Below are 13,693 nucleotides of genomic sequence, written 5' to 3'. Positions count from 1 at the left end.
CAAAAAAAAAAAACTTGGAAGTCTTGAGGGGCAGGTTGAGGGGGGGAGATATGTGGACCCACCGGCTACCTCTGCACCACATCACTGATCTCTTTTATACAAGAGTGCAAGTTGTCCAGGGCACCCACACCCCCTCCCCCACCAGTAGAAGAAGCCCGCAATTCCTGAAGACTCAGTTCCAGCTTGCCCACGGCCTCACGGAACGCAAACTTGTTCCGCGTCTGCGGGATGCAGTCTACATAGCCCGAGCAATAGTCGAGCAACTGGTGGCCAGCATCTAGGACCTGGCTGCTGGAGGAGGGTTCAGTGCTGCTGTGGAGAGCATTGCTCAGGCACTCTGCACACTCCAACAGAGTTTCCTTGCTGATCTTCTCCAGGGGCACACGTTCCGCCTGCTGCCGAGTCCGTCTCAGCGTCAGTTTGGAGGAGGCAGGGGCTGAGCCACCAGAGGCACCGTTGGCCATCTTGGTCGGGGCAGTTGTGGTTGTGCTACCAGAGGAGCCAGAGAGCACTGGAGGCACTTGCGGTGGTGGAATGCACGGTCGTGCTCCTCCTGCCCCTCTCCCTGACCTTTTGACGCCATCTCCATTCACCTCCGGACCACTAGAGACTTCTTCAGCTCCATCTGCACTGTAGGCGTGCTGGAGGGAACGTAGAAGTGTGGGCGGAGGAGGGGGGGCGCACTTGGGCTTGATAAGTCGTGGCCGATCACTGCTGGCATCAGCCAGCAGCTTGAAGCGGTTGCCCTGAGAGTCCACCCCAACCAAGTGCACATCAGCTGGGCTGTGCTTTAAGGTCGGCGAGATCAGAACTGGGACTTTGTGGTTGTGTGGACCCATTGTGGATCCTGTTGTGGAAGTTTTCGATGGAGAAGGCCAGCCTAGTCTGTCGTCCTGCCCATCTCTACCCCGACAGGCATCTGACTCTGCTTCGCCCCCTACCCCTGGCGCCCTAACTCCTCCCGACGCACCACGAGGCAGGAGCTTGGCTTTAGGCCTTTCCCGGATCTGTGCCGTACCCTCGTCCAGCTTCTTCTGCAGAATGTCCGGAGGTCGGGCGGCGCCATTCTCCGGCTGTGAAGCAGTGGAGGCTGTGCGCTCCAATGTTGGTTTGCTACGATTCCTGGGTAACGTTAAAGCCATACGCTCCAAATCTGGCAGGCCAGCAGACATAGATGAAGTAGAGTTAGACCGAGGGAAAGGCTTGGCTTGTCCCCCAGAATCATCAGTTCCAGAGGGTTTCCCAGTTCGTAAACCCAGGGTCTTTTTAATAAGGCGGGGGGTAAAGAAGCCTGCTAGGCCTGCCCAGCTACTGCTGCTGCCCACCTGTGAAGAGGTGCCTCCAGAGGAGTTTGACCCCGAGGGTTTCTGTCCAAATGTGGCACCGCAGCAGCGTGACTGGACATGGTTGACTTCTCCGTGAGACGGAGAGAAGCCCAAACCATCCGTCTGGGGTAGTGAAGGAGGAGCGCCGAAACCGGCTGCAGGATCATACTTTTTGTGTGGCTGCGTTTCCATGTCACGGAAGGAGTTGCTCCTCTCTGGGGGCATGGGAGGATTGTGCTGAGGCTGAAACGAGGAAGAGGACGAGGATGACGACATGGACTTCTTCTTCATGAAGGAGCTGAAGAATCCGGCTTTGCGGTCGCGAGTAAAGCTGGCATCCAGTGGGTCATCGAGCAGGCTGGAAGGAGATTTGTCTCGCTGTTTGCGGGGCAGAGCGGGAGAGCTGCCAGAACGACTATCACCCGCCAGCAGGGATGCAGCAAGGCCTAAACACAAGACAACATGGCGAAGGTCAAAGATGATCAACAAGAAGGGGACCATAAACTTTCCTAATTTACAGGAGAGTAATCTTATTGCGAGTGACGTTACACAGACCTGCAACATTACTAGCTAGAATACTGAGCTGGTTAATATTCAATAAAACTGAAGTTCGTTTGGGTTGTTTATATCATAGATGGTGTAATCTACAGGGGTCTCAATCCAGATTTGGGGAATTCTAGCCAGTGTACATTTTTTTGCTGCCTACAGTTCTTCAGGCTGATCTCTATAAAATGTGCAGTGGCTGTGTACCTCACTTCATAAGCACCAAATTATTTTACTTCAAGAGATGACAGCCTATTTTTCCCTTTTCATATTATGACTACTAAACAGTGAAGGTTAATAATAAACTGATCAGGTGGTTGGGGCAGTGAGAGATATGGTGGAATAACAGGAAGTCATGCTGAGACTATGCATTTATACAAAAACATGAAAGGTTACAAACAACCATGAAGCACATTGTTGCTGTCATAACAAAACCTTATACCTCTCCTATAAAAAACTTTATAGAAGGAAAAATGTCCTGCATTTTAATGCCCATTTATCCAAGTGTTTTTGGACAATTTGTATTGGTAATTTGTGATAGTTCACTCAATGTATAGGGCAGCAGGCATTTATACATGATTAAGAAAAAAATAAATGGAGTCACAAGGTATTTGATGACCACAACAATACTGAGGATGAGACAATGGACATGAGGGTCCTTTAATTCACACTGATAGGCGATTTCTTTATGAGGTAAAAAGGGAAGAACATGAGGCTGCTTAGGAAAAGGTGAGTAAGATAATGACTAAAGATGTAAAATGTTTCTCTTTTATTTGAAATGAAACGCAAGGCCATGCAATGAGTGAACTTTGTGTGTATATGTGAAAAATGTTTTGGTGAAGTATAAACACATGCCTCCCATAAATAAAAAAATACATATAAATAAATAAAATAAAGTTGAAACAAAATTAGATATTACATCAACAATGCTACATGTCAGAGAGGTTAAAGTGATTTTAATCAAACACAGGTAAACATGCTGGTGTATAGGTGGGTGGAGGTGATAGGTGCTTGTGCAGACTTGTTTAGTAATGCACAATGAAAGAGGACAATAGAGTAAAGAGACAACTACACAAAGTGACAAAAAGGAACAAACATAAAAATTGTTATTTGCAAATCAGTTTGTACAGTGAACCAAGCTGTTGAATTTCTGTTGCAATTTGTGATTCAAGCTCATTTTTATACTTTAATTTTATACATAAACTCTGAAGAACAGTTTCCTAGACATGGGTTAAGCTTTGTCATGGACTAAATAGTGATAGGCACTGGTTATTCATAATCTGGTTAAGCATAATCTGGATCTGGGAAACTGGCCCTAAAAATACTGTCACTGTTCTACACAATGAAACATCTGTAGCACAAAGCTATGTTACATGCTAATGTACTTTACATGTATAATGCAAACATAATACAAAATAATTACATGCATACTTCTGTATGTAGATAAATTCCCCATAATACTGTACCCTAAAATACTGCTGATATACATAATCCCACACGTGTACCAATGCCTGTGTATATACATTTGTACTCCTTTAGTCTAAGAGGAACACCACTCCCATTCTCTTGAGTCTGCGCTGGACTCGGGTGTAGCAGAGCCAAGCCGATGTACCTGCAGGGCCGTGGGCTCCAGGCTCCTGCTGGCCGTCCAGCCCCTCCATGTTCTCCTTATTGTCCGAGTGCTTCTTCTGTGGACGTGACTTACAGGGCAGGAGGGGCTGGTCATGGCCGAACGCATGCACTGCCCCACCCTTACCAGAAGAGGCAGTCTTACACAGCTCCTCTGCCACTTCTGCAAAGCAAGAGTTCATGGAGAGAAGATTGACGTTTTGAGTCAACTGCTAAAACACCTGGGATAAAGAAAAACAGTTTGAGTCACTAACTGAGTCTGGGCTGACTTCATTCTGCCCTCATTTTCGTTCTTAATTTTGGTTATGTTTATTACTGACTAACCATTTTGCCAGTATTGGACATTTTTAAAGGTGAACACATTTTTAATGCAACCAAATAATCTGTTCCACAATACTGCATCAGCTGTGGAAAAAAAGGAAGTACCAAAATGCAAATTAACCCAAGACCTAGACCAGGGCTGCCCAAAGCATGGCTCACCAGAGATTTACCCTAACCCCACCAACTCACCTAATGAGAGAACAAACATTTTTATACTATATGTAACTGATGAAATTCTTATTTTCCTTTTAAAAAATGAAGTATTAACAAAATATAATACAATGTTATTAACCAAAATTTCAAAAGCTCAATTTAAGAGATATTTACCTTTTTATTTGTGTATATTTGTGTGTGTATATAGATGTTTTTTTTTTTTGTGTGGTCCTCGGCCCACCAAAAATAGCCATGACACAAACACACCTGACTGAAGCCATCAGCAATTAATATGCCTTGCTGAATTCAATTAGATTTGGTCTAGCAGGGAAAACGTCAAGCTGTCAAGTGGTATGGCCATCCAGGACTAGGGTCTTTCCCTTTATATGAAGTTAATACTTACTACAGCTAAAAAAGTTAAGGCTAAGAGCTGAAGTGCATATACCTTCTGATATGCTGGAGTCATGGAACATGGTCTCAAAGGCCTGGTGGATTTCTGCAAAAGATGGCCTGTCCAGTGGGCTCCACTGCCAACCTGAGAATGTACAATAATACACACATCAAAACCAACAAACTGGTGACGAGAGTACGTAATTTTAAGTGAAAGGCCACATTAAATCCCTCTCTTCTAGCGATCTAGTTATAGTTTTAGGGATATCCTGTCTGGCAATGTAGGGAATGTTATGTGTGTAGAGCTTAAGCACTTTTAGCATTTAGCTATGCAACCAATAGAGTCACATAACATGATTACTCTAACTAAACACAACATATTTTGCAGTGCACTTACATGCTCTCATAAGCTCGTAGACTTTAGGGGGACACCCTTCTGGTTGCTCCATACGGTAGCCCTTCTCCAGCAGGTCATATACCTGAGACAGGTCAATACCAGGGTAGGGAGACATACCGTAGGTCGCAATCTCCCATAGCAGCACTCCAAATGCTGCAGAACACAAACAGACACACTATCAGACATGCCAGAAACAACACAAAACCCTAATAGGCCTGTAATTCTTTGTGAGTATTTTGTCATTTGCCAAATCATCTCCCTCCACTGGTGATGCTTTAGTCCCTTCTGCGCAAAATCTCCATTTCCCATAACTTAGCATCAAAAACAACAACGAGTTCAAAAACAAACTCATTCCCACTTCCCAGAAAGTTCATTCTGAAACTGGAAGTGACTGACCCCAGACATCTGATTTGATGGAGAAGGTATTGTAAGCCAGGCTCTCTGGTGCAGTCCACTTGATTGGGAACTTGGCTCCAGCATGGGCTTTGTATATGTCTCCCGTCATCAAGCGACTCAGGCCAAAATCAGCCACCTTAACCACATGATTCTCCCCTACCAGACAGTTCCGTGCTGCCAGATCCCTGAGAGACCATAAGAGCAGAGAATAGGATAAAGAATTACTTATGTCTTCATGAACACTAGGCAATTCTGCACACCCTTATGCTACATGTAGTTTAATAAAGAGATTGTAGAACAAAGTGAAAAAAGCTTTACAGTTTTGTTCAACAGCTGAGGTAAAAGTTAACCTAATACTAATTTATTTTTTTTTGGTATAAGCCTATAGAACAGTAACAAGGCTAGCCGTCAGGACTGGTTGACACCACAAGGGGTAATCAATGATTGTATGCTGTATGTGTAATATATACTGGGTATTTTTGTAAGAGAACACCAATGAGAAACAAAGTAAATTCTGTCAAAACAAGAATAATAATTATTATTAATAATAATAAGTAATAATATATTAAACTCTATATTCACGCTAAAAGTTTTCACAGAAAACCGAGCACATTACCAAGGATCTCCACTACTCTGCTCTACCTGTGGATGAAGTTCTTTTTCTCCAGGTACTCCATGGCAGAGGAAATCTGAGTGGCCATGTAGAGCAGCACTACTGCGTTCACCTCCTCTCGATCACACTCGCGCAAGTAGTCCAACAGGTTGCCGTGAAGCATGTACTCCGTCACTATGTAGAATGGAGGCTCCAGAGTACAAACACCTGCACAAGCAGACCAATGTCAACCTATTAAGTTCCTCAAGAACAGGTGATTCCAGAATGCAGCTGAGTCTCTGGTGTTAAGTAATGTATATGATTTCATTTCTGATGTTTTACAAGTACAGTGTGGTTACTGCTAAATCAAACCCCACAGAGATGGCTGTTAGAATGAATTATGAAAATTGAATGCTGGATAGGGTTTAAAAATGACTGCTGACGTTCCAAGTACTAACCTAGCAGTTGCACCAGATTGGGGTGTTTCACCTCCTTCATGACAGCAGCCTCTTTCAGAAACTCCTCCACTTCCATAGTGTCCTCCTGTCATGCAAAAGCATAGCATTATATGGATATAATCAGATTCCTCTATAATATTACCATGAAAAGCCCTTTAGTCTGGTACCAAGTGTTGAACAGAAAAATACAAACCTTGAGTGTTTTAACAGCGACAGTGAGGTTGTACTTCTTCCAGACACCCACATAGACCTCGCCATACTGGCCTCCTCCTAGCTTGTGCTTCATGGTGATGTCTGTACGTTCCATCTCCCATTTGTCGTGGATGGGGGAGACGCCATAAACTGTGGGCTTGTTGCATTTTGGAGCAGGGTAGTGGAGTGTGGTCACCAGGCCGTCCGCTACAGTGGAATGATGATGGACCAGCTCGGCTAATGTGCTAAACCTACTTTCTGATGTTACATATACCTTGGGGTGGGGGGAAATCAGGATACAAAATAGGTAAGGGAGCATCCAGAGTAATAAAATGGTGAAAAGATTGAAGTGAAAGTGAACAACCAAACAGAAGAATCAAGTGCAGAAACAGAAACAAACAACAAGAAGGCTTGTACCTTGCCGTCGGAGGCTGTGTTGATGCGGTAGTGGTAGACGCGGCCCTCGTAGCGCAGTGAAATGGACAGCTGCCCAGGGCTGCTCTCGCTCTCCCGAACCAGGAAGCTGCCGTTGATGAGGCTGCTGAGCAGGTACTCTGCAGCGCTGCGGGACACGGGCCCATGGTACCAGCTGTGTTTCTCTAGACTGTTCACCGGAGTGATGTAGTTACTGGGGACCCAGCCCTGACCGTTCTTAGAACGAACTTCACTCCACTCCCCATTCTGATTGTAGCCCAGCACCCGCAGCTTCTCTCCTGAGATAGAGATGAAGAAAGAGAGAGAGAAAGAGAATGTTCAAAGAACAGTCCTTTCAAAACTTACAGCCTTGGTTATTTATAAAAATGTGCAAACCAATGTCACAGAGCTAAAAACAGCAGCAGCAGCCATCATGAATTTTGCCTGTACTTCTAAAGATAACAGTATGTTACACTGTATCAGAAACCATACAAGCAAATCTATTTCAGATTACCAAACAACTCAATGCAGTTTGAGGCAAATGCATGATGATTGTTGGCTGGTCAGCTATATCCAGTGAGTTATTAATGAAGAGTGATGTAGCCATTCACAACAGTGAGATCAGGGAGAAGAAAGTGCAGGCTGTTTGGACCCCACTGCAGTCCAAGTCAGGAGGGTGGGGATCAGAGCGAGCGAGCGAGAGAGAGAGAGAGAGAGAGAGAGAGAGAGAGAGAGAGAGAAATCAGAAATCATTGTATTGAACTAGCTACATAAAAGACTGCAGCAGTAGAAAGCCTCTAATTGTTCTTCACTGCAGCTCACCTCACTCAACCTATCATTCTCTCTCATATCGCTTTCTATTTTTATCCTTCCATCTCTTTAACTCAAATGTCCTTTCTTCCTCTCTTTTAAGCCATCTTCAGCTCTGCCTGTCTCTATCTCTGTAGAGGCTGAAGGACCAGAAGGCACCACCAATGTCTCTTCATACAGCAATGAATCTCTGTAACTAATACTAACTTGCCCACCAGGCGGTAGTAAGACCCCCAGACCTCCAACTCCAGCAGACTGGCCCCTTTCTCTCCACACCAGCACAGAAGCTGCGGCCACCCCGGAGCCAGCCAGGCGACATCACACCACTTAGCCATTAGTCGGCAGTGGCATGGCACTGCAGAGATACAGACAGATTAAAATATAGCCACTAAGCGCTAACTCCCTTGCTCTGATCAGCCCCGTCTGTGTTTACCCACCTGCTATGAGACCAGCTGGGAGGATTACAAACTGCATGTGCATTAGCGTGACACAAGGAGCAAGGGGCGTCCATGCTAACCTCTGATTCATGCTACGAACATTAGCCTCATTTACAGAAGCCTGGTATGAGGCACTGGCGTTACTGTGTAATTAAAAAAGAGAAATTGTGCTTCTGTTTTTTTTTCTGCTGCTTTGTTTGGTTCGTTAAAGCAAAAGGTTCAGCATGTGCTTCTAGCAGTGGTAGTGCTAGCAGTATCTGGCCCAGCTTTGATCACTCTCACTGCTGCTGGGAAGAACAAGGATAGAACTTTTAACAAAGAGGAAGATGTAATGGCGTAACAGAGAGGAGGAAAAGAAGAATGTAATTAATAAATAAATATTTCCAATAATAACATCTTCAACTTTATATACTGTATATGCACTTTATAATAACTACACTATAATTTCAGCACTTAAATATAGCTGTACATAACATCAACCGAACAGACAGAATCTCAAATGACTCCCTACTCCCTACATAGTGCACTATGTAGATCTTAAAGTACTGGCTCCTGCAGCCAAACATTGCATAATATGTCTAACAAATAGTTATCTGGATTCTGAATGTGCACAATTCCATACTGGACAAACCGCGAAACTGAGTGTGGATTATACATGTATTTTTAGTGGAATTTATGATGACACCTGGACCAACAGAACATGTACTTGTGCATGGGTACTCGAGTACTCAAGCTACCGTGCCAGAACTCAAATTCTGAAATCACTATTTTTTATTCATTATGGGAATGTAAAATTCAGTAAAACAATTCAGTAAATTTTTTTTAACAGGACAGTAAAATGTGGTAAGTCACTCGTTTGCAAGCATAATTTCATATTACACTATGCTATTTGAAAACAGGAATTGCTTTACATGCGCGCGTTGCCCACAATGCATTGTTAAGGATGTGACAAAGTCAGAGACAGTGTGGCCACTGGCCAGCTCTGGCGCAGCCTTGCTGCTTACCAGGCTAACTACTGTAGCTGATGTTAGCTAGGCCCAGAAACAGAGGACAGATATTCCTCTGACAAAGTAACATGTTGCTACATCGTCCACTGAGGACCAGAGACCTCCAGTAGAAGAATGTGTCCTCATCAACATCCAATGATGTACCTGTTAGTGCTGATCTCATTAGCTCATCTGAAAAGGCAGATTCTCTTACTTATCCAACACGAAAGCCCAATGTCCTTCAGCTATTTCAGAGTAATAAAACGTTTCAGGATTTTAGCTGCCCAACACAAGGGCTGTCATCTGAGTCTGACCTCTACAATCACATCCCTAGGAAAGATGCTTGTTTTAAGACAATGAAGTAAAGTGGTAAAACCCTTGTGTAATACTGGACACCCCTTATTATCATCATGCCACTGCAAACAAGTTAGCATGGGTGTCAAAGGGAGGGGATTGTTGATTCAAGTCAACCTGAGATACTAGGCAACTTCTTTCAAATCATCATACCTTTTGTAATGCTTAATGTGTTGTCGCCACTAGCAACAAAGTCGTAAAGTGCGACAAAGAGGTTGGGGTCACTCTCCGTAGCTCCCAGCAGGTTCTCCTTAGAGCTCCAACGTACAGCCTCCGTCAGCGCAGCCGAGTCCAGCCCAAATGGCCTGTGCAGGGCTTCTGTCCCAAACAGAGAGAGAAACAGAGAGAATGAGTAAGTCAGAAAGAAAAAAAATGTGATCAAGTAGTGGAAAAAGAGGGAATGGCATGATAAGACGTCAAAGAAGGTAGTGCCTCTGGGAAGGGCAAAGAGAAGGTTGACTCAGAAAGATGCAAGAGGGAGGGAAGAGGGAAAACAAGGGATGATGAATGAATGAGTGAGCGTCAAGATATGCGAGAAGAGAAAGAAGAAGAGGGTGGAGAATGCGAGTCATAGCACGTAGAAAAGACACTCAAGAATTAAGACAACGTAATGTAAGAGTAAACAAACATTTCACATCTTATCTATTAAAGAGAATCCATATTAATCCACAAGTAAACCCCACACATGGCATCAGAAAATAGATGAAGACAACCCAATAACGCTCCTAGCTGCTTATATGTAGATCACATAGATATACAGTCCACTGTATCCAAATGAGCCCACAATCCAAAGGACAAGAACTCCATGAAACAAGTCTTCCCAAACTCAGGGATATTCCTGACCGTTCAGCTCAGACCACTGCTGAAAGATGAGTATACCTGGAAGGTTATAGCGAGCCACGTCCTGAAGTCTGGGGCCCAATGGGCCGGTCAGCCTACCCCAGTCTTCTTCAAAGCTGCTCTTAGATGGTAGGGTCCGCAGTGGCATACTCCAAGTTCTCTCCAAAGAGAACTACTGATCGTACCTATGTCTTTCCCCACAGAAACCAGCAGGGAGCTGGTGAGTAATGGATGGAGTGCCTGTCTGAGAGGGCTTTTGTTCAGGCTGGAATATATGGAGCTAAGAGGAGGGGCCAAGAACGCACGGTTAGAGAAATAATGCGGGGGAGCTTCCACTCCCCCTTCACTGCCCAAGCATGCCTACGTCTACTGGCCTTCCTTCACAGCTGTTTGCCAACCACATAAACACACAGGCATAAATGTACGCATACACATGTATATACACACAGTCAGAGAACAAGTCTAGGCAGCTGCCTCCAATAACCATCACCACAGCTTAAGTAAGGGAAAGTGTGGGTGGGGGCAGAAGGCCGAGGACGAGGGTGGGGAAGATGTGAAGCGAGACCAAACTGAAAAGAACAGGCAAAATGAGTGTTTTCTAAAGCTGGGTGAAATCCTGACATTTTGGTAAAACGCATCAACAAATGAGAAGATAGAACATTCACAGACCTGTTCGACCTGTTCATTCACTCTCATGACTTTTACATCGTTTTATATGTAGTTTTTGAATAATAAACCTTAGAATATGGACAGAATGTTAGTGGGTTAATTACTTTTAATTATATAGATAATTATTAGGCTGGTCCAGACAGCATTTTACTGGCTTCGCACATTCGCTGGTGTTTCCGAACAAATATACGAATACTCATTCTTAATACTTACCTTAAAAAATAAAGTATTTCTTTATTAATGTTTGTCAAATCAAAAATGGCTTCCTACTCACTGTATAGTACACTGCATAGGTCATTAAACTATTGCTTCTATACCTAGATAGTGCACTAAACGTTTGGTAGTGAGTCATGCAGCTTTGGTTCAATATAAATAGCTTACTATTCAACATAACACACTTTGAGTGAGCAGTTATTTCATAACCTATGTTAATATTCCAAGTTAATATTAACACTGCTAACTGCTTAGCTCAGTTCCATTGCGAATAAAATCACTTTAATAGACAAACAAAACTCGTTCAGCACTGAATACTTGGTGTTTAATACTAAATTTGTATAGATTTGCAGATTGCAGTAAAATTGGTTAGGGAGCCTGTTATCTAATGGTGTCCATCTCTCAACTCCATGTGGGCTAAACAAGAGACTGTGGACGTGCTCAGCTTCCTCACTGAACACGTTCAACAATCAAAACTACAGTCAAACAAATTGAAGTGTATTTGGTTATTTCTCTTTGTTTAAACATTGTTTGCCATTTTAATACCTTTCACTAGCTTATCTTGCTTCAGTCTCTTAAAGAAAAGGGGCGATTCACAAAATTGTAAGGGAAAGTGAGGCTACGTTCAGCCTTTAGCTAACGTTATCAGGGTACTGATTTTCTTTTATAGCCCAATATCACGTTCGTTGTTATGTACCTGCCAATCTTCTCCTGAGTTCTTCATCAATTCTTTTGTTTAAAATCACTGAAACTATGAAAACCCAACTATGAAAATTTGAGGAATTCAAAATAGTGTTCCACAATTCTGGTGGGGTCCAAAGCTTTAACAAAAGGCAAAACTTCCAAATACTAAATAAGGAATAGGAAACAAATTCCAATATAAATGCACACCTAAGTACTAAAATTAATTGGGCCAGCCCTAAAATTATCACAATACAGAGAATCAATGTTAAATAAGTGAATAATTAACTAAGTGGAAATTAGTGGGAATTTAGTGCATAAGGTAGTGCAACTGTAAATGCCTTCTGAAGACTGTCTCATATGTCGCTAGAGCTTGAACATTTTTTCTGGCTACCTGGGCTTTCTGGGCAACACATTCCTCATATTCATTACCATACACTGCTTTCAGCGTCTGCAGATTACCCATCAACATTTTGCATAATGTAAAAAGAATATGCTAATGTTTGTGAAAAAAATCTTCCTCTCGTCTCTATATAATTCTGTATAGAATATCTATATAAACTCTAAGAATGATGAAAAGCTATTAACACTATTGAGATGCCCACACTACACAGCCCAATAACTCAAGTCTCAGGCTACTAGCTCCTGAGTATACATAGTGGTTAGAAAAATACGCCCAGGGCCAACCCAGTCCTTACAACCAAACATCACAACATCATAGCAACCGGCACACTCAAGCTGTTAATTGTCAGAAAATGCCATGACCACAAAGTATTTGCGGAAGGTGGTAGATTGCCAGTATTTATGTAACGTGTCACAGGCACAGAGAACCTGCAGGAACATGCTGTTGAGATGTACATGGTAAAGCAGACCACGCCAAAAAGTTTTCACCCCACCTTTGTTCCGAAAAAGCACATAGTGCATTCTGTTCCCAGCCACCTGACTCAGCCACAGCTCCCAGTACATAGTGTCAGTAAAACAAGTCCAATCCCAGTCCAAGTTGAAGCCTAGGCAGAACCCCACTAGGCTTTAGTCCAGCAGGCTCAGGGCAGCAAAGAGCAGGCACAGTCGTCTCAGTAAAGAAACAAGAAAGCTTGACCCACTCCTGTCTGCTGAGGCTCTTTCAGGAGCCAGAAGTCTCCACTTTTGGTCTTTGATGTGGCTCAGAATTCAGAATTTCCAAGACAGCTCCTGGAAAGCTGACCCACCACGGTTGTGCGTCTACATGGTAACTGGCCCTGGTCAGAAGGAGACACATGCAAGAGTGTGTGTGTGTGGGGTGATATGTGGAGAGTTAAGCTCATACGGAGGTCTTGTTGGAAAGTGTGCTGGGGAGTCAGGGGGTAGTCATTTCACAGAGTAGTGGGGGTGGGCTTTTGCTTTTGGCAGATGTCTCTATTTGTACCGCATGCCAACCAAAGAGTAAGAGAGAGAGCGAGAGAGAGCGAGAGAGAGAGATAGATATGAAAAGCAAGACGATAGAATTTAATAGAAGGAGCAAGTAGCCAAATTATTAAGGCGTGTAATTCCAACTCTGTCATCTGATTCTCAACAGAGGAACTGAAGTTTTACTAGAACAGGATGTTCAATTATTCACACCACTCGAGACCTACAAGCTCCTACCATTTAGAAAAGAAAAACCTCTTGAGGATCCCAAATGGAAAATATTTGGTAAAGACCTGCAGGCTGAGTGGTGTTCTTTGACTCCTACAGGGCATGTTACCTTAATAAGCAAAAGCCTGAACATACCGGAGATCAAATTAGGAAGAACGATGTTGTATCAGACAGCATCAAAGACCAAAAGCCCAGATTTCAAAACACTGTTCTCATCAGCCACGCTCTTCAGTTCACCTTCACAGACAAAACCCGGGATACTTTTACTGGTGATGTTCG

The 13,693-nt window shown here is 43.5% G+C and overlaps 1 protein-coding gene across 3 annotated transcripts in view; it reads right to left on the bottom strand.

Moving 5' to 3' along the window:
- The window catches only part of abl2 (c-abl oncogene 2, non-receptor tyrosine kinase), a 39,005-nt gene continuing 25,312 nt past the window's right edge, over positions 1 to 13,693 (bottom strand). Inside the window, exons 1-11 of one of the 3 annotated variants that reach the window (XM_036579174.1) lie at positions 10,277 to 11,183; positions 9,551 to 9,715; positions 6,814 to 7,109; positions 6,398 to 6,670; positions 6,205 to 6,289; positions 5,797 to 5,974; positions 5,155 to 5,339; positions 4,759 to 4,911; positions 4,417 to 4,506; positions 3,481 to 3,660; positions 1 to 1,771 (exon numbers count right to left, since the gene is read on the bottom strand). In XM_036579174.1, coding sequence (XP_036435067.1) covers positions 66 to 1,771; positions 3,481 to 3,660; positions 4,417 to 4,506; positions 4,759 to 4,911; positions 5,155 to 5,339; positions 5,797 to 5,974; positions 6,205 to 6,289; positions 6,398 to 6,670; positions 6,814 to 7,109; positions 9,551 to 9,715; positions 10,277 to 10,385 — 3,420 coding nt within the window. In that variant the 5' untranslated portion in view covers positions 10,386 to 11,183 and the 3' untranslated portion in view covers positions 1 to 65. Of the gene's footprint in view, positions 1,772 to 3,327; positions 3,719 to 4,416; positions 4,507 to 4,758; positions 4,912 to 5,154; positions 5,340 to 5,796; positions 5,975 to 6,204; positions 6,290 to 6,397; positions 6,671 to 6,813; positions 7,110 to 9,550; positions 9,716 to 10,276; positions 11,184 to 13,693 lie in introns of those variants that run through there. The other 2 variants (XM_036579173.1, XM_036579175.1) reach the window with 2 other exon arrangements.

The sequence above is a fragment of the Colossoma macropomum genome, unplaced genomic scaffold, assembly GCF_904425465.1.
Source record: "Colossoma macropomum unplaced genomic scaffold, Colossoma_macropomum, whole genome shotgun sequence".
Taxonomy (NCBI): Eukaryota; Metazoa; Chordata; class Actinopteri; order Characiformes; family Serrasalmidae; genus Colossoma; species Colossoma macropomum.
The sequence above is the reverse complement of the archived record's forward strand: the minus strand, read 5'-3'. Positions and strand labels throughout refer to the sequence as shown.